The sequence below is a fragment of the Bombus bifarius genome, unplaced genomic scaffold, assembly GCF_011952205.1.
Source record: "Bombus bifarius isolate JDL3187 unplaced genomic scaffold, Bbif_JDL3187 scf7180000008407, whole genome shotgun sequence".
In the NCBI taxonomy this organism is placed as follows: domain Eukaryota; kingdom Metazoa; phylum Arthropoda; class Insecta; order Hymenoptera; family Apidae; genus Bombus; species Bombus bifarius.
This window is the reverse complement of record NW_022884641.1, coordinates 215,927-234,920: the sequence shown is the minus strand read 5'-3', so window position 1 is coordinate 234,920 and position 18,994 is coordinate 215,927. Positions and strand designations below refer to the sequence as shown.

The 18,994-nt window shown below is 34.2% G+C and overlaps 2 protein-coding genes across 4 annotated transcripts; one reads left to right on the top strand and one right to left on the bottom strand.

Annotated features, from left to right (window-relative positions):
* Nucleotides 1–1,992: 1,992 nt before the first annotated feature.
* LOC117212881 (lysosomal alpha-glucosidase-like) lies at nt 1,993–15,300 on the top strand. Of its 3 annotated transcripts, none has more exons than XR_004488540.1 (18): nt 1,993–2,322; nt 2,473–2,879; nt 2,957–3,435; nt 4,078–4,252; nt 4,353–4,443; nt 4,523–4,691; nt 4,760–4,829; nt 4,922–5,026; nt 5,102–5,359; nt 5,455–5,657; nt 5,741–5,848; nt 5,934–6,111; nt 6,208–6,356; nt 6,418–6,502; nt 6,602–6,872; nt 6,993–7,032; nt 7,418–7,617; nt 7,763–8,271. XR_004488540.1 is itself a non-coding variant. In XM_033457997.1 (17 exons), exons 2-17 carry the CDS (start codon nt 2,535–2,537, stop codon nt 7,859–7,861), a joined length of 2,985 nt encoding a protein of 994 aa, XP_033313888.1. In that variant the 5' UTR covers nt 1,994–2,322; nt 2,473–2,534; the 3' UTR covers nt 7,862–8,271. The 3 variants fall into 3 exon arrangements, 1 of the variants encoding a protein (XP_033313888.1); XR_004488539.1 differs by lacking the exon at nt 6,993–7,032 and adding an exon at nt 14,561–15,300 and having other exon boundaries at nt 1,994–2,322; nt 7,763–7,919; XM_033457997.1 differs by lacking the exon at nt 6,993–7,032 and having other exon boundaries at nt 1,994–2,322.
* Nucleotides 9,074–14,562, bottom strand: LOC117212882 (zinc finger protein 699-like). Its single transcript, XM_033457998.1, has one exon. The coding sequence runs from the start codon at nt 13,851–13,853 to the stop codon at nt 11,076–11,078; it is 2,778 nt and encodes a 925-aa protein (XP_033313889.1). The 5' UTR covers nt 13,854–14,562; the 3' UTR covers nt 9,074–11,075.
* Nucleotides 15,301–18,994: the final 3,694 nt, after the last annotated feature.

The window sequence follows — 18,994 nt, the reverse complement described above, 5'->3', positions numbered from 1 at the left end:
GTTTTCTTTTCTTTCTTAATATATTTTATACATTTAATAAGTGTCCATTCCTTTTAGTATACTTTGCAGTCTATATAAGTATGATAATGTGCGATATGATGTGTTTAAAATTTTGTAATGATATATTTGTATAGAATGTAGAATAAAGTAAGCATATTTAACCATTTATAACTATTTGAATTACTTCATGATGAATACAATAAGAACTAGGCCATTATACATTACAGCACTACTATAAGCACTAATTATAGTAAATAATATGTCAATAAGCATAATATAAAATAGAAATAAGTATAATTATTACTACATGTTAATTATTAATTAAATAATTATCACTTGATTTTGAAACGTATATATGCACAATGCATATACACATAAGGTATTAAAAACTAATTTGTAATATATATATATATATGTCGGAGAAGGGTCAGGAATAAGGTTGTGGGCATATGATAAATCTTCATTGGAATTGGCCATCGTCGTGTTATAACGAAGATACGGTCTGTTAATACGGGTATGGATACTACCGACTCGACAATCAACCGCGGCGGTTGGACACTCGCGATACTAGTGATGTTGGTCTTAGGTTCAATAACGAATCCGCGGTCAACGGAATGATAGATGTACGTGCTCACAAAAATCTAAGTCGGACTCTTTGCGAAAACGTGGAATATCCACCGAGCGTACAGACACTACGTAACTCGCTAATACGACCTCACGAGAGAATGACTCTCCGTCGCGGTGATGCTGCAGAGGAAAACTATGATGGAGTGTGTTTGAGGACACGAGATCATCGGATTCGTCGAGGATAGCCTTCGTTCAGAAGGTGAGGGAATTTGGCGTTGCTGCTAATTGGTCAATCTCCATATCGGTGGTTAGAAAAAGATGCTAGTCGCCCTCGAGGGAAAGTTGCTAGTGGGAGACGCCGTTCGTTGAAAAATAGGTCTCTCCTATCTTCCCGTAGCTGGGACAAAGACTGTTTGTTTAAAGGACTTTAGTCAACTAAATCTTAAGATTTATAACGGACCCTCGGGCTAGCTGAACATGTACTGCGGAGACGCATCGACTCTAGCAATCATCTTGCTCGAAGAATAGGGTCTGCGTGTGGCGAGCCACGGGACAGAAACCGTTGGAATGTTTACTGTCGCGTGCCGCCACGAATATTTCTTTTAAGGAGAGCTATAGAATTACTCCATACCATTGTTAGACAAAGCGTTCATCCCGTGACCGCGGCTACGTTCAGCGACTAGCTGTCGCCTCGAGCCCAAGCTCATTATCACAACTCGCAAACAATTACAATCGGATTGAATAACTACAATTGTTCAATTACAGCTATAGTAGACTCTAGATTACAATGTTGCGGGATTATCCAAAATTCCAAAGGCTCCGGTGTTCTTTCATCTCCGACATATATATATATATATATATATATATATATATATATATATATATATATATATATATATACTATATATATAGTATATACTATATATATATAGTATATACTATATAGAGTCTATATATAGTATATACTATAGTCTACTATACAGAATATAGTCTACTATACTTAAGAATCTACTATATAGAGTCTATATATAGTATATACTATATATATACTATATATATATATATGTATAGTGTATATATATATATATACATATATATATACAAGGAAATTAGGAAAGGACAACAAAACATTACTAGGAACATTCTTAATTCGCGTGCAAAACAGATCAATCATGCTAAAAACTAGCTGAATATTGTGCAGCTACAAATCATAGCGACCGACTGACGATCGAAGAAGGAAAATTTATAAGGCCAAACAATATGATCGAATTATATAACAATATCGTGGCCTCATTTTAATCAAAAAAATTTCACTATGTTAATAAAATTTTTAATTAAGAAAGTATTAAAAATAGATAAGTTTCATCGGTACATTAGCGTTGTCTTACAGATGCGAAGATATGTGAAGCAACTGCGAGCCGTTTATTGTCATAAAATGGTCGCCCCAAACGCCATGTATCATGTACTTACCTAAGTGTCTACATAGTATCAGTAGCGTGAGCAGTGAGCATTCTCATTTCTTCTCTGTACAAAATAATGCTCGATGATAAGTGGGATTTTCATGTTGTATATAAGAGAACATTTTAATACTAATAAAATATATATAGTGGGAAATTTAGTTAAATATATTATTGTAGAAGATAATCATGTTTGACGTATTAAAACGTACATAAGTCTGTAAAAATAATGAAGATTCATGTTTCTTATATGTATTAATAGTATGTATATGGTTATCTTTTGTACGTGGCTCTTAAGGTTATGTATTATTATGTTATGTATTATAGATATATTTGTATAGAAACTGATATCTTAGATTACTTTTCATTGGTAAATTTTAGTCCTTTTAACTGTTTTTTATCAACTTCCTTATTTTCAACCTAATTCTATTTAATTTTCTTATTAAAGGTGGTGGCCTATTCAATACTCAAAGAGATACAAAATACCGAAGTTAATTAACGAATTAACGAATGAAGAAATTTATAAAAACAATAGAAATGAATGTGAAAGATATACAACAATTTGTACCAAAAAATAAGGTTTTAGATAGATATTCCAAGTATATATTAACATATAATTTTCTGAAATTGATCATGTTCATTATTCTGCTTGGTGTAATAATAGTATTTTTACAACAAAGCAAATGCATTATTATAGAAGAATATAAAATAGATATAATCTCTAGAAATGACGAAATTCTACAGAATACGAATTATAAACTGGTTAATGATTCTATGATATTATCTAAAAAAGAAAATTTTGAATATGATATAGAATCTCATGACACAATATCAAAATTTCCTAGAATTGTACAAGTGAGTTTCAAATATTATAATTGAAAAGCATGATTGCAGGTTATAATAATCATTGTTTTATAACTTTTATTCATTAGAAGCAGTGCAATAATATTCCCGTTACATTACGCTTTGATTGTCATCCTGAAGATGGAGCATCCGAATTATCCTGTAGAAATAGAGGTTGTTGTTGGAATTCTCTTAACAAAAAAATATCAACGACAAGACCTGTTCCTTTGAATCTTCCATATTGTTATTATCCAAGTGATTGGAGCATATACAGGTATCAAAATTTTAGTAAAGAAGGAAACAACTTTTTTGGATTCCTCAAACAAATAAAAAGCTCCTTTTATGAAGATGACCTACCACTGGTTAAAGTAGAAACCAGCACTATAGACGATACTATTCTACGTATAAAAATATATGATCCTCTTAAGAAACGATATGAACCACCATGGCCTCTCAGAGCAGATCCCAAATCATTTCTTCAAAAAAACGTTAATGCAAAATACAAATTAGAGATTGATAATACTAAACCTGGTTTTAAAGTATACAGAACCTTAGATGATACAGTGATGTGAGTAACATTTGTGAGTAACATTTGAATTTTGTGTTACTTTTATCCTATATGTGTATGAACATATATACATATAGTGTGTCTAGTTTATCTATAAACAGTTAAATATCTCAAAAAAATATGAGAGATACGAGAGATTGATTCAGACAAAAGTTTGAGCATATTAGGGGTACATTCGTGCTGGTATTTCTGGTATATCATCTTGAAGTGATTTTGAAATGACCTAAGAGTATTGCATTAAAGTTTCTTGTATATTTTTTATTACAATGTTGGCAGTATTTTGGTAACTTTATCATTTTATATTTCGAAATTATGTTACACGAAATACACATGCGTGTAAAGTTTTGAAAATGTTTTGGTGTCAGCTATAAAAATATATAATAAAAAATATAGAGATGCATTTAAAAACTTTAATGTAATGTTCACAGGGCACTTCAGGATCATTTCAAGGTGATATAAATACCAACGTATGAGATATAAATACCAACTCTTAATATTCTAATCTTTGCCTGAATCATTTTTACGTATCTTTTATATTTCTCGAAATATTTAACTGTTCACAGATAAACTGGACAGCTATGTATATACGTATATACACATATGTATATATAATACAACTATTTTTATTTTTTTCATATCCAGATTTGACTCTATTAATACAGGAGGTTTCATATTTGCTGATCAGTTTTTGCAGATAAGCGCTCTTTTGCCGAGCCATAATATTTATGGTATTGGCGAACATAAAACGAAGCTAAAATTAAATACTAATTGGCAAATGTTTACATTATTGAACAAGGATCAACCACCAATAGAAAATGTATGTTGATTCATTTTAAGACATTATTTAAATTTATACTTTGTTTCTACTTTACATTTTTTAACATATATATTTATAAAGACAAGCTTTCAAAATCTAGGCAAATTTATATGGATCTCATCCCTTCTATCTCATAATTGAAAATTCCGGAAGGTCTCACGGGCTTCTATTTCTCAATAGTAATGCAATGGGTAAATGATGTTAAAAGTAATCTTTTCTTTATATTATATAATTCGCTGAAATATGTGTCATAACGTCTGCTATTTGTAGATGTGATATTACAACCGTCGCCTGCTATTACCTTTCGAACTATTGGCGGTGTTTTTGATATATATTTCTTTCTGGGTCCAACCCCGACAGATGTCATAAAACAATATTCTGAGATAATAGGCAAACCATTTCTCCCCCCATATTGGTCCCTTGGTTTTCATTTATGCAGGTAGGAAAGTTATCTTATTGCAAAATAATTGTTATTATATTCTTATTATATTTTCCAAAATTGTGCAGATACGGATATGGAACCTTAGAAAAAACAAAGGAAATATGGAATAGAACCATAGCAGCGGGAATTCCATTTGTAACATGTTTTACATAAATCATTAAATTCATATTCTTTAAACGAATATGTAATAGATGAAGTTTAACCATTTTCATTCATTTTATTTTCAGGATACTCAATGGAATGATTTAGATTACATGGATAAAAATAACGATTTCACATATAATCCAAAAACATTTAAGGAGTTACCACAATTTGTGAATGAAATACATTCAGTATGATTTGAAGTTATATATACATGTAAAAAATATACAAATTTAATATGATGCATAACATTCTATATATTGTAGAGAGGAATGCATTATATTCCCTTAATCGATGCGGGAATATCTGGTTCTGAAAAGCACGGAACTTATTTGCCATATGATGAAGGTATGAAAGAAGATATATTTATAAAAGATGGAGCAACTGATCAGCCATTTGTTGGCAAGACGTGGAATTTTGTTTCTACTGTGTGGCCTGATTTTACGAATCCCAAAACGCAAAACTATTATTTCCACATGATGAGCAACATGCATGATAGTTTTGCATACGACGGTGCTTGGATCGTATGCATACATATTTTCTATTATCTATTAGTGAAAATAAAATTGTCTTACATTAATAATATTCATCTTTGCTTTGTGTTTTTACCTACTGCTAGGATATGAATGAGCCATCTAATTTTTACGATGGACATAAAAATGGATGTCCAAAAAGTAAATTGGATTATCCGAAATATGTACCGAACGTTGTAGGAGACATACTCGCAACAAAAACATTGTGCATGAACGCTAAGCATTACTTAGGTCTTCATTATGATCTTCATAATACTTATGGCACAAGTCAAGCAATAGCAACGAATTAGTAAGTACGCTATTAATCATAAAAGAACTTATAAGTGAAGTATAAAGCATAGTTAAATTACGTAACATTGGCAATGTACACAGTGCACTGACCAATATTCGACGAAAAAGACCATTTATAATATCGCGTTCAACTTGGGTGGGTCATGGGCACTATGCTGGTCATTGGACAGGAGATGTTTATTCCTCATGGTAATTGTTGCGCCTAGTGTTTATAAATATTCATAAATATTTATTAAATATTCGCATTTTACGTAATACATTGGACATACATTAGGCACGATTTAAAAATGAGTATTCCAGCAATATTGTTGATGAATTTTTACCAAATACCAATGGTTGGTGCTGACATTTGTGGATTTAATGGAAATACAACAGCGGCATTATGTAATCGTTGGATGCAACTTGGTGCATTTTATCCTTTTTCTCGTAATCATAATTCCGACGATACAATCGTTTGTATTTATGAATTCTTACTGCATGAAGACCATTAAATTCAATTATTTCTTTCAAACGATATGTCTAATATTGTTATTATATATCATTTATAGGAACAAGATCCAGTTGCTATGGGCGATTTAGTAATAAAATCATCAAAGCGTGCCCTTACGATACGTTACTGGTTGTTACCCTATTTATATACGTTATTATTTCGAGCACATAAATTTGGAGAAACTGTAGCACGACCATTATTCTTTGAGTAAGTGTATTGACCATATACGACCTGTTTAGAGTGCTTGTAAGATTTAACATTCTTTTAGATACTCGAACGATTCGGCCACATACGATATCGACACTCAGTTCTTATGGGGTAGTTCTTTGATGATAATTCCAGTTTTAGAAGAAGTAAGTTAAGGTCCATGTTAATAAATCACTAATATTTAAATAGTTAAAACAGTCATATTTTTTTTTTTTTTTTTGATGCACTCCATTCCTGATTATTAGAACAAAACGAAAGTATCAGCTTATTTACCACATGGAGTGTGGTATAATTTTTATACAAAAGAATCCGTCTTCGCGCTGGGTAAATATTACACGATGAATGCGCCACTCGATACTATACCATTGATGATTCGCGGAGGATCCATTTTACCAGTACAGAAACCAGCTGATACTACAACTAGCAGTAGAAAGAATAATTTCGAATTATTGATTACTTTGGATCATGTGAAAAAGGCAAAAGGCGAACTATATTGGGATGATGGCGATAGTTTAGGTATATATTGCATTGATGCCATAGTTAGTAGTATTAATTTCTATAGAAAAGGATAGACCTTACTGATTTCATTGACCGCCGTTCGGCCTTAGTTTTGCGAAATGTATATGATCTTTTTAGGACTAGATTTCGGTTCAACTGTTGGTTTGAGCTGGTTCAAGTAAGATTTAGGTTAAATAATAAATGTATATGGAATTTATGATAATAATATAGGAGAGACCATCTAATTGATTTCATTGAACATAATGTTCACATGGAACATTATGCTGGGTCTATAACAGAATTTTTGTCTCATCGGTAATACGATTACGGCAGTCTCAAAAAATAAAACTGTAATTATTTTTTATATTTATTGCCTAATAATCAAAATACCATCGGAAACTAAAGTTGAGCGGTGGTCATATGCACGTAAAAGTGAAATTACTCAGAATGCTGATCTCAACAACATATATCAAGATCAATAAGAATGATAAAGCACGCCCTTTTCTACATAATTACTTAAATTTTGCATAAGCTTGTTTTAATAAGCGGATGTGTATTTACAGATTCGCTGGAGAAGGAACAATTTGTATGGTCAGTTTTCACCATTGAGAATGATACTCTATCCACTGCCAAAGCAATGAAGAGTTCTTTTAATGAAAAAATGATCTTAGGAGGAATACAAATATGGGGAATAACATCTAATATTTCACGAGTATCTTTAAACAATCACGAAATACAATTTAAATATGACAGCAAAGAAAATGTGAGTTTTCTATTCTTATAATTAGAATGATAAAAGCGTGACAACTATTTTCAAATTCTAATGAAATTGTTCTGATTGTATAACTTTTATCTTTTTTTGCATATTCAACATGTAAAAATATGAATTACCTAAAGTAATTTTTCAGTGTTTGAACATAAGCAACTTACAAATAGACTTAAGAGAGAATTTCTTGCTTTCTTGGGAATACACTGATTTTGAACAACACGATGACAGTAACAAATGACAGTAAACTTGTTCAAAATATATGTTCACTTGTATTACATATAATATTGTTGCTACAGGTATGATATACAAAATATATTTCAATCGTTTTTAGTATTAATTTTACTATAATACTCTATTTGTATACATATATTCCTACATGTTAAAGCACATATTTTTTGAATAAAGAAGAGAAGCATTTTATTGAAATAACTGTACAATTGACTATACAATAAAGTAGAATACGTTATGGCACTAGAACGAATAAAAATAATAAGTATACATAATTCGAAATGTTTCGAAATAATCCATTCTCCGCGTGTTAATTAGAACGTAATTAAATGTAACGCAGACTTTACATATAGTTCGTTCATAATTGAAAGCAATAGAAAATATAACAACACAGGTAATCGATCATCACACAATAGATAATGTTGAATGAAAAATTTCACTTTGGCACCGTTTAACGTATATAAAATAAAGCAATTCGAGCACTTAAACAGCATCATCATTAAAACATTGAAATCCTTCTTTGAATTCTATATGCGTATTTACAATCATGTAAGTGTGCCTTACGACCTCGATCTATATTCAGTGTCTTCTATGACCTTTATTTGCATTTCTATAGCAGAAAGTAGATTCTCATCTTTGGAATAAATTTCAATGCGACTAGCCCAAACCGACTGTAGTCCTTGTCAATATACATATATACGTCGTGTAAGTAACCTATCGTACTTACATACGCTTGCTTGAATTTTTATAAGACGAATACGTAGACACGTATCGAATAAATGATGGATGATTTCGTTGAGATCTTTGTTTCAAATTTTCAAACGTCATTTGTTAGAAAATAATTACTTTTATCGGATCATTTTGTCGTACGAAATGACCTATACAAACATTTGATTTTATCGGGTTTCATAAACTAAAACTCGTAAAACTATGAAATTAACACGATGTAATTATATGTAGAAAATGTTTGAAACATTTACAAAATATAAAATATTAATCTAATACGTGGTACCTTTTCACATATGGATATTATACATATTGGAAAAGTTTCTAACAAATTGATAATTATTACTCGGTATAATATTATCGCACTACGTAATATACACAATTGTATAATTAATTATATATTTTTCTATTTGTATTGCATACTAATAAAACAAAATAACATACTTAATTGTATGTAATATTAGTAATATACGTGTATACATATTTTTTATTCTTCTCAACTATATTAATCTTGCAACTTTAATCATTATTGTCTGCTCACATTTACTTATGCCTATTTAAAAGATGAACTTGCGTTTTATGCGTACGAGCATATTTATTAAACATATTAACGTTAATATGCACGATTTACGCACTGAAACGAACAAATATACGCTAACGAGAATTACACAACGTACATATGAGAAAAGGAAATAACGACTATAAGGCTTTTAGGTATTGGAAGGCTCCCGTTTGACAACGGGGCCACGAACACAACAGAGTTCCATGTAGCACCGCGCGTCTTTTTTTAGATTTGAAAAAGATTCTACGAAAAGATCGAAAATGTTGCTCTTTTCACAAATTTTCTATTCAAATGAAAATAACGTATCGTATAATCTAGAAAAAAGAAACAAACAGAAAGTAAAATAATGGCAAGAAAGATATCACAAAGGAAAATCAATAAAGTTTATATACATTTAACTTGAACGTTATACTTGTGCAGTAACTTGCACACAACAATGAATGTATCTATAAATATAAAATGCTTACGTCTAATTCATGGAATATATGTATTGCTACAAACACATACAGTAGCCTACATTGGTATTTAGCCTCTTCGAATTAAGTAAGAAATTACCCAAAAACTTGAACTACGATACTCGTATCATCATTCAGACATATCTACATATTAATTTACACAACAACAAATTTTCTAATCGATTTTCTCTGTGTCCGCTCCCGTTCTCCCTTCCTGTTTACTTATCGTCATCATCAGTATCATCATCATTAACAAAATATATCTCCCGTTACGGCAAATACAAATGCATTTTCAATTTATTGCCATACGTACACCTTTTAATTTGTTGTTCGTAATCGATAATATTAGCCATCATCGTAACATGCATAATATCATCTCATATATTTTTGTACAAGCGATGAAAATGAGCAGCACGTAGTACACCCATCTGGACGATATTATATAATAAATAAAAAAGAGTTATTAATATTACCATGGGCAAGAAATAGTATGACGCATGGCACCCTGAAGAAAACGTAGCCCGTTGACTGTTAAAAATATCTGTACGGTAGCAGATATACTTATATATTCGTTAACGAGGAACAACTCATGAAATTGAAGTATCATATCACTTAGAATCACATAAATCACAATGAAAATTATATATCGTGTATATTATCGCTTTATACTTTGCGTAAAAGTATAAAATCTACGTATTTTCATATTGTTCGTACGAGTTTTTGCAGTACAAACAAACAACATGGCACGCGATGTACATATAACTAACTTATCACAAAGCAAATTGAATACCGACTTTTCAATTTTAGATGATGAAATATTAAAGTATTTATCAAGTCTATTAGTTTTTACACAACTCAGTATTACTTGTACAAAACGTGGTCAGTGTAAAACTCATTCTGAATATCATTAAAGTGCATGCTATGTCGTAAATCGATTTTATATTTGATCTTTCATAATACGGAAAGAGGAATAAAACGGCAGAAGTAGAAACGGTGATTATAACGAGTCGCTTGCCTATTATTAGGAATATTACATTTGCACTTTGGACTAGCAAGTACTAATTTTATACTATATGAAAGAACGTCTGTGCATCGAAATTCTAATAAATAATCACTAATGATTTCGTTTCTTAAAATTAGATTATTATTACTAGGTAGCCTGTTCTGTTCACTGACAGATACGTATCGTTTCGCTTAGTTACTTGAAATCTTCTGTTATTTGTTCACCTGTACCTATATCTACCCACTGTCCATCTATGTAATCATTGTCGAAGGAAAATATAATAATATAGGACTTGGTACAAAGATCGCCTGTGGTTGAAGAAAGGCAGTCTTGGATCTAAAAAGCGTCTGCTTTAGAATCAGGATCAGATCGTAATTTTGAAAGGATTTGAGGTATCGACCGGTATTTTTGTTAGTCTTTGGTAAATATATACCAGCGATTGCCACATAGATGATGTTAAAACGAGTAGGACTTTGATTTAAGTAGCAGTCAATGTTTCCAAAATATCTTCGGGAGTTTTATTCAATTTGCGAAAATGTTCCCAATGTTCTTTAGGTACAGTCCATTTGAGGAATATCTCGAGATTCTTGGTGAGTGTTTCAAGTTCGGATAAACCGTTGCTTGCCACTGGATCTTTGCCAGCGGATATCAGAGAATCGTAAAGAACTTGGTCGATCAGTCGTTTACCAAAGCCTAGTTCGTCGAGTCTTTCTTGCTTGCTGATTCTTTTAAGAAGTACAGCGAGCAACAATCTCATCCTCTCGACAGTCATTATTCTATATTTGGAGGGCGACGGCGAGGGTTTATCGCTGATTATTTCATTGGAAAGCAGAGTCGCTGTCGGTTGTAAGGCCATGGAAATAGATGCTGGCATGATCGTGTTTGTGATTAAATCTGAGGTTTGAGTATTCGGAACGTCGTGTTCAGTCTCGGATTCAGGATGACAAGTTTTTTCGTGACATTCCAGATCATTTTTAATTCTGAAGAAACTTGTACACTTTTTGCAAGCGTACGGCTCATTTCTGCCATGGATACATTTCATGTGTTTTTTCCAATGGGGTAGTTGCGTGAAACCAGCGTTACATTCGGCACATTTGAACGGTCTTTCGCCAGTGTGTCTTCTTGTGTGAAGTTTAAGTGCCGTCGAGTGTGCAAATGCCTGCCAACAAACCAAACACCTAAACGGTCTTTGTCCAGAATGCGTTCTCTGGTGGACAGTCAATTGAGATTTTTGAGCAAATCTTTGACCACACGTGGCACAACCGTGTGGCCGATCACGTGCGTGCGTTCTCATGTGTTGAGGTAAATGACCCTTGAACGTCTTGTTGCAGATTACACAGAGAAAAGATTTAACGTCTCTGTGAAGACATTCTAAATGTTTCTTGAGAGCGTCTCGCCGAACGAACGCACGACCACAGATTTCACACTTGTGATCCTTTTGTCCGTTGTGTCGTTTTACATGTAACGCCAAATTCGCAGCGCAGGTGAACGTGCCAGAACACAAACCGCAACGATACGGTTTTACCTGGCTGTGAGTACGTCGATGCTGCACCAGTTGTCCTCCTCTGGCGAAACTCTTGTCGCATTCTGGGCATTTATATGGCTTGAAGCCAGTATGTGTTCTCACGTGCAGTTTTAATCTTTCTTTTAAAGGGAACTCTTTCCCACACTCGTCACACTTGAAGATTGGTCCCGCACCGTGTACGATCTTATAGTGGTTACGAAGACCTCCGCTACCCTTAAATCGCGCCTCGCACACTACGCAACAATATCTCTTTTGCTGATTCTCTTGTTTAGTTTTCATACCGTGCAAAGCGGTACTTTGATTCTTGCCGCGGTCGCACTCGCTGCCGTTTGTATTCTCTTCCTTCGAATACGGCGACGGCGTTGATGATGACAACAATGACGATGACAACGACGACGACGACGACGACGACGACGACGACGACGACGACGACGACGACAACGACGACGACGACGACGACGACGACGACGACGACGACGACGACGACGACGACGACGACGACGACGACGACGACGACAACGACGACGACGACGATGACGACGACGACGACGACGACGACGACGACGACGATGACGATGACGATGACGATGACGATGACGTTGATGTTGATATTGACGTTGACGACGTCGATTTGGTAGCCACTATACTGTCGGAGGCTTCTGGTCTGCATAATGGATTTGTAGGATTCTCTTCATCTTGAACCTTATTATTATTATCTTTATTCTCCACAAGGTAACTCATCGTTGTTATATGAAAATTGACATTTGATACGTTTGCCGAATCTCCCAGTAACAATTTTGGGTTTGATACTTTCGTATCAAATATGCTATTTTTCTCAGCAGTGATAATAAATCGTTTTTCTGCTACATCAATGTTATTTTCAATCGACGTCCCACAAGGAATCGCTATTCGATTAAATAACGTTCCATCGGTAGTCTTCGCAGACTTCTCGTTTTCGTATGTTTGTTCCACGTTTCTTAAGTTTACCTTCCGTCCTTGTTCCCCATCTATCAACTCACGACGAAACATGTAAACGTCATCGTTTAACTCACTATTGTTGTCTAAATCCAAATAAATTGTTGACTCTACCTGTTCGTTATTCTCCGATAAGAAATTTCCCCTCTCATTTTCGAGGAATGCGTTTTCTCCTAATTTATAGCGGTGTGTCATCCCATCGTCGCCATTTCCTTCATCTCTTTGATCTTTAGTATTTTCTACCGTACGAACGATCGTTCTTTTTTTCGTAGATTTTACTACACAACCAATCATCGACTTTTTATCGAAATGTTTGTATTTTCTGTTCTTTGTCCTCGATTTATTTTCGAATCTTCGAACATTGTTTCTTTCTTTTTCTTTTCTGATTTCGGTGCTATCGATCACTTGTTTATCGTACTCTGCAATTCTCTTTCGCAGTTTATCTTCTCGCCACTGTTTGTCCTTCTCTTGTTTTTCTTGTTCAATTTGCTCGATTTTTCGGCAAAGAGACAAATTTCGCGAGCAAAGTTCATGTTCATCGTTGTTATAGCAACTATCGGCAGTTGTGAAACTTCGCAGTATCTTCAAAGCATCGGTCGCATCAGCATTTGTGTTCATATGTTTAAAAATTTCATTCTCCCTTATTCGCGATTGCTTCACTGGTAATAATTCGGTCAGCTGAACTTCCTCTTGTTGCAGTTGTTCGCTTCCAGCTACTTGACTTAAAACGTTTTGTTGCATATCGATTTTGACCATTTAACTTTCTATTTGTTTTTTAATCCTACACAATTACATACGCAACTTGCGATTCACCCTTTCTCTTTCTTTTTCCTTTTTTTATCAAAACACACTTCAATCGTGATTGTTTTTACTTTCACAATCAATATTAAAATCGCACAATGCGCTCATCATCGGCTCTACTTTGGTCCCGAAGGAAAATTTGTTATTTATTTGTTGTAGCCAGAACTAAGAGCAACGGAATTAGGCTTAGCGAGGCAATACGTTCGTGTTCAAAGTAACTATAGTTGGTTATCGTATTCTTATCGTTTCGATATTTCCTCTCTTCTCCCCCTCTTACTTCCTTCTATTTCGCTTTCCCACTTTTGTTCGCGTTTCTCCTCTCTTTAGTTCTTTAACTCCTTTTTTCGTTCTGTTTTTCCTTCGTCCACAGTCTATTGCACTAACTTTTTATTTATTGCATCAAACAAGCGTGCGTCGGGTGATACATTTAAACGGATTCTTGTTTGAAGCTTACGTGTCGTCGTGAATATCTTAAATCATAGTTATAATCGTTTACCAATCCTACATTCGTAATCGAAATCCAGAAGTTAAAAGTGGGCTAATGAAAGAAATACGAAAAAAGCCAATATCATGGAAATAACTAGGCGCGTTCTTTTCCCCTTCTTACTTACAATTCCTTCGGTGCATACTTACTAATGACAACTTCTCTTTTCACGTGGTAGCTTTCCGTAAATGCGCGTTTCGTTCGTGCGCGCATTGGAATCACCGAGGCTGTTACAAGGATACAAGGATACCGGAAGAAATGGAATAACGATAAAACCGATAGTCGAAAAACAACAATTTACCCAGTTTTCGCGGAAGAATCAAAGAATTCAGCCGAATGGTTACGCGATGAAATAGACCAACGTACTGACAATGAGAATACACGGAGCTTTTTCTTCTGACCGACAAAATGATTGATATCAGTACAAGAGGGAATAGTAGCTGCGAAATAACGGCGGCCATATAAAGAAAGAAGTACGGCAGAACAACAGGGTTATTGTTCGTCGGTGATGGTCGTCGCGACGATCGACTGACTGCTTGTTCCTCGCGGCGGTACGCTGCTTCCTCAACAGCGATTGCGCGCCTTTTTCCACGCAAGCGCAATTCACGGTCGATATCGCTCTGGATTTTACCCCTCAGCCCAGCCAGACACCCTCTCCACCCTGCTTCAGACTCTTTCCATACCTTTTTCGTTCCTTCAACCCTCCTCCTTCGATTTTCTCGTCTACAATCTTTCGTCTTTCTTTCCTCCAACTCGGTCATTCGCTGTACTTTCTTTCAACTAACAGAGTCCCATTGCGACTGCTGCTACTACGCTAATTCCTCATTATCTTCAGAGAATATGTTTCTTTGAAGGAGAATTCAATACTCATCGATATGTCAGTAAAGTTGTTGTCAATAAAATAGTTATTTATTCAGATAGAGTTACCAGCTTTGCTATACGCGAATCTTTCGAGAACTTTATATCTCTTCTGCCTCTTTTATGCCTCTTCTACCCCTCGCCTTCTCCATCACGATATACTAATTGTTCTAAACCCCACCCTTTCATTTGCCTACTCGCTCGCGGTATATGATAGATTCACCTCCCTTCCTTTCTCTCTCTCTCTCTCTCTCTCTCTCTCTCTCTCTCTCTCTCTCTCTCTCCCTTTCTCACTTAGTCTTTCGTTTTCGATTGTTCGTTCGATGATAACATACATCAAATCAACCGTATTGACCGCATTCCATATGAACAAAAGAGATTGTTCTTCTTTTACACTCAAATCTATCGTTTGTCACGAAATATAAATCTTTAAAATTATAATTAGAAAATTCGTATCTTTCTCTTTTTCTTTTGGTATTAAATTACGAAATGCTGACACCAACGAACGAAAGTAAGTCGATAAAGGCATCGTAATTTTCCATGGGTTAATAACTCCTTTTCATGGTGGCGAGTGTCACTTTTACTTCGAGATTTGTTACTCAGTTATAGTACATTACCTTTGCATAAAAATTATTAACATGCAGTACATTCTTCATTATGTAATCGATCATAACCAACTCCCCCTCAAGTTGGTCATCTATTCTTTATCTTTCAGCAGAGACCAATTTGGTATTACTGCTATTAATAACACAGCTATATATATATGTAGCAGGACACATTACTATAAGATTAAACCATATACTTATGCGTTTACGCGCGTACCATTACCGATGCTTTTCAAGTGCTCGATTAATGGTTTCTTTGGTAACATATTCCCTTTGGTAATAAAATTCTAGCGGAATCGGTAGGTTATTGATATTTCATTACGATGGAGTTACCTGTGTGTTGTTATTCATTTGCGATATCCGATGCACGATCCTCGGTTTTCCAGAAATACGGTCTTTGTTTGCAATACTTTGAAGGTACGATTGGAATAACATTCGCAATTCAAGCCTGTTATTATGTTTCTTCTACAGTTAGGCTCGCATGTTCTGGATTGATTGCATCGTCTTCTTCTATATGACGAAACGTTATCATTTCTTCTGTAAGGACTACTCCTTAAGCCTACGCTTAAGTCTTCTTTTCTTGACTAGATCGCGTGCGTATTAACCTTACGCAAACGAGAGTACTGCTTGGTCATTTGGTATTCCATAATCGCTTGCTCTCTTTTTTACTTGGCAATTGCAGATATATATATATCATGTATATATACACATATGTACAAAGATAATCCATCTCCATCTCAATTAGTAAATTGTGTTAGTAGTTTTAGGCCTCTCCCCTTTTGAATTGTTCCCCTCATTAGCACGAAAAGCAAAGAACCCGCCACCATCTGAAAGAAACCAAGAGAAATACCGCAGGTATTTCTTTGCTGTCTTTAATCTATCAGTATGTATGTATTATTGTCATTTAGAATAAGCACATGAACCAATTGTTATACCATACTATAGATATGTATCATCGATTGATGTCAGCGTTTACGTTCCACCTTACCGTTTTCACTGTTACTTCGCTGTTTCACTAATTATAAATTACAGACCTTTTTTTGTATTAAATTAAATAATTTATATTTACTTGTTCAATTCTCAATCGATTAACGTTATAATCAATTTACATATTATAAATTCATTTTAAGCAAAAAATTGCAACGAAACTAATTATTTACTAAAGAAATTAATTAAAGAGTCTACTTTTTATTTACTAGATCAAAAGCGAGATGAATCGATGATACCGTTACGCCTCAAGTTCTTGCCCATTTTCGTGTCTCTGGTTTGAATCAGCTTTATGATCTCGCGCGAGTACACAAATACAAATTGGTATGATCATGTGTATCATATGCTCATAAATATTCCTGTTCGCATACAGACGGTCGCTAGAGAACTCATGCTCTCGTTTGACCGCGACGTGACACATGCTTGTGCTCCGCATTGAACTTCCCAGTCTGGAAAGAGGAACGGTTCGTACATACGTATGTACATATGTACTTGTGTAAGTAGGTATCCCGAGATTTCGTTGCTCAACCGATGGAAATCTCCGATTTCTTTCCCATTCATGTTCTACTTAAATCTCACTCGAAATTTGTTCAAAATTCCTTCGATATCACTTTTTACTCACCAGACACAACGGCGATCGAAATTTCAGCTATTACTGCTAAATAAGAGGCTTCCTTACGAAGCGTCCGCTCAACCCTACTCCTGTATCGCCATCTTCAAATCACATTCGACTCTGCCGATGAAATTCACAAAAGCTGAATAGAGGGGCGAAACAATTCTAATGAAATACTGTACCATCTTCTTCCGATAGATGGTGCGCAAGACTTGAGCAAATGTGTATATTATAAATATAATGTACAGTGTACATTGTATATGACATATATGCGCTTATGAATATAGACATATGTAACGTGGCGTGTAAATATGTACACATGTGCAATACGCAAGATTATATGTACCTGATTAAATGTCTGTATTTTTGCTCTTCCCTGCACTCTCACTCCCTCCCCCCCTCTCTCTCTCTCTCTTTCTGTCTCTCTGTCTCTCTCTCTTTGTGCTCCTTTTCGAAACGATATTTTTAAAAATTAAAATGTACCGCGTTTTTCTATTTCGTTCATTTATCGTTTTGTTTACAAGCTTTTACAAAAATTATACTTAATAACCTAAAAACGGAGAACCTATGAACTGTCTTGATTACCTGATATGTAATTATATATCTGAGATTTGCCTAGTAACTGTTATATATCTGAAAAAGTTTAATCATTGAAGTTACTTTCATATTAAATGTCTAATTAGTAACAAATATTTTTCAATGTACACATATACAATGTATATATATTAATTAAGAATGGGGTGTATATTTATCTGTAGTATGTACATACATTGTGCGATTGTACCCATAGAGATACAAAGGTAAAGTATGCCAATCATATAATACCGTGTAAAACAGTGCAAATAGATACAATATAAGAATAGGAAGAGAACGCTGCATAAAGGTCCCTTTCTACTCGTCTCTAATCGGCCATGCACACTGGCGTCACTCGTTGATCGGTGTTTCACTTGCATATTTATTGTACGAATCTGCATATTTTATCAGAGAAGGACACAAGGGGTTTCTATGGAGCGTTCTCTTCCTATTCCTATATCGCTTTTTCAGCTCGCTCACGCACTCTGTTTTTATATGTATGTATCTCTATAGTTGTGCTACGTCGTAGGAATCATCCAAATTCAACTATGATTCAATGGATATTAAAGAGTGTCATATGTCGATATAGTAGATTCCTCAGTAACAACCTTACAACCACGCCCCTGATATGTACAATGATATATATATATATATATACACATATATATATATGTATGTATGTATATATGCACATGTATGTTATGTAAGGATAAACGAGGTATCTCATCTGTAATGTAACATATTAGACAATAACATATTACACAACGTTTTCACGAAACATAAAAGTTAGGGAACACATTGTGAGAATATATAATATGACAGTATTTGTATTTAAAAAAATATATTACATCGGTACATTGTGTCACTGATAAAAATTATAAATATATATAAAGTTATATATATATAAATTGATTATATTCGAACGTAGTTATATATTTTACTTTTAGTTTACTTTGAGGATTCTATGAAATTCTAA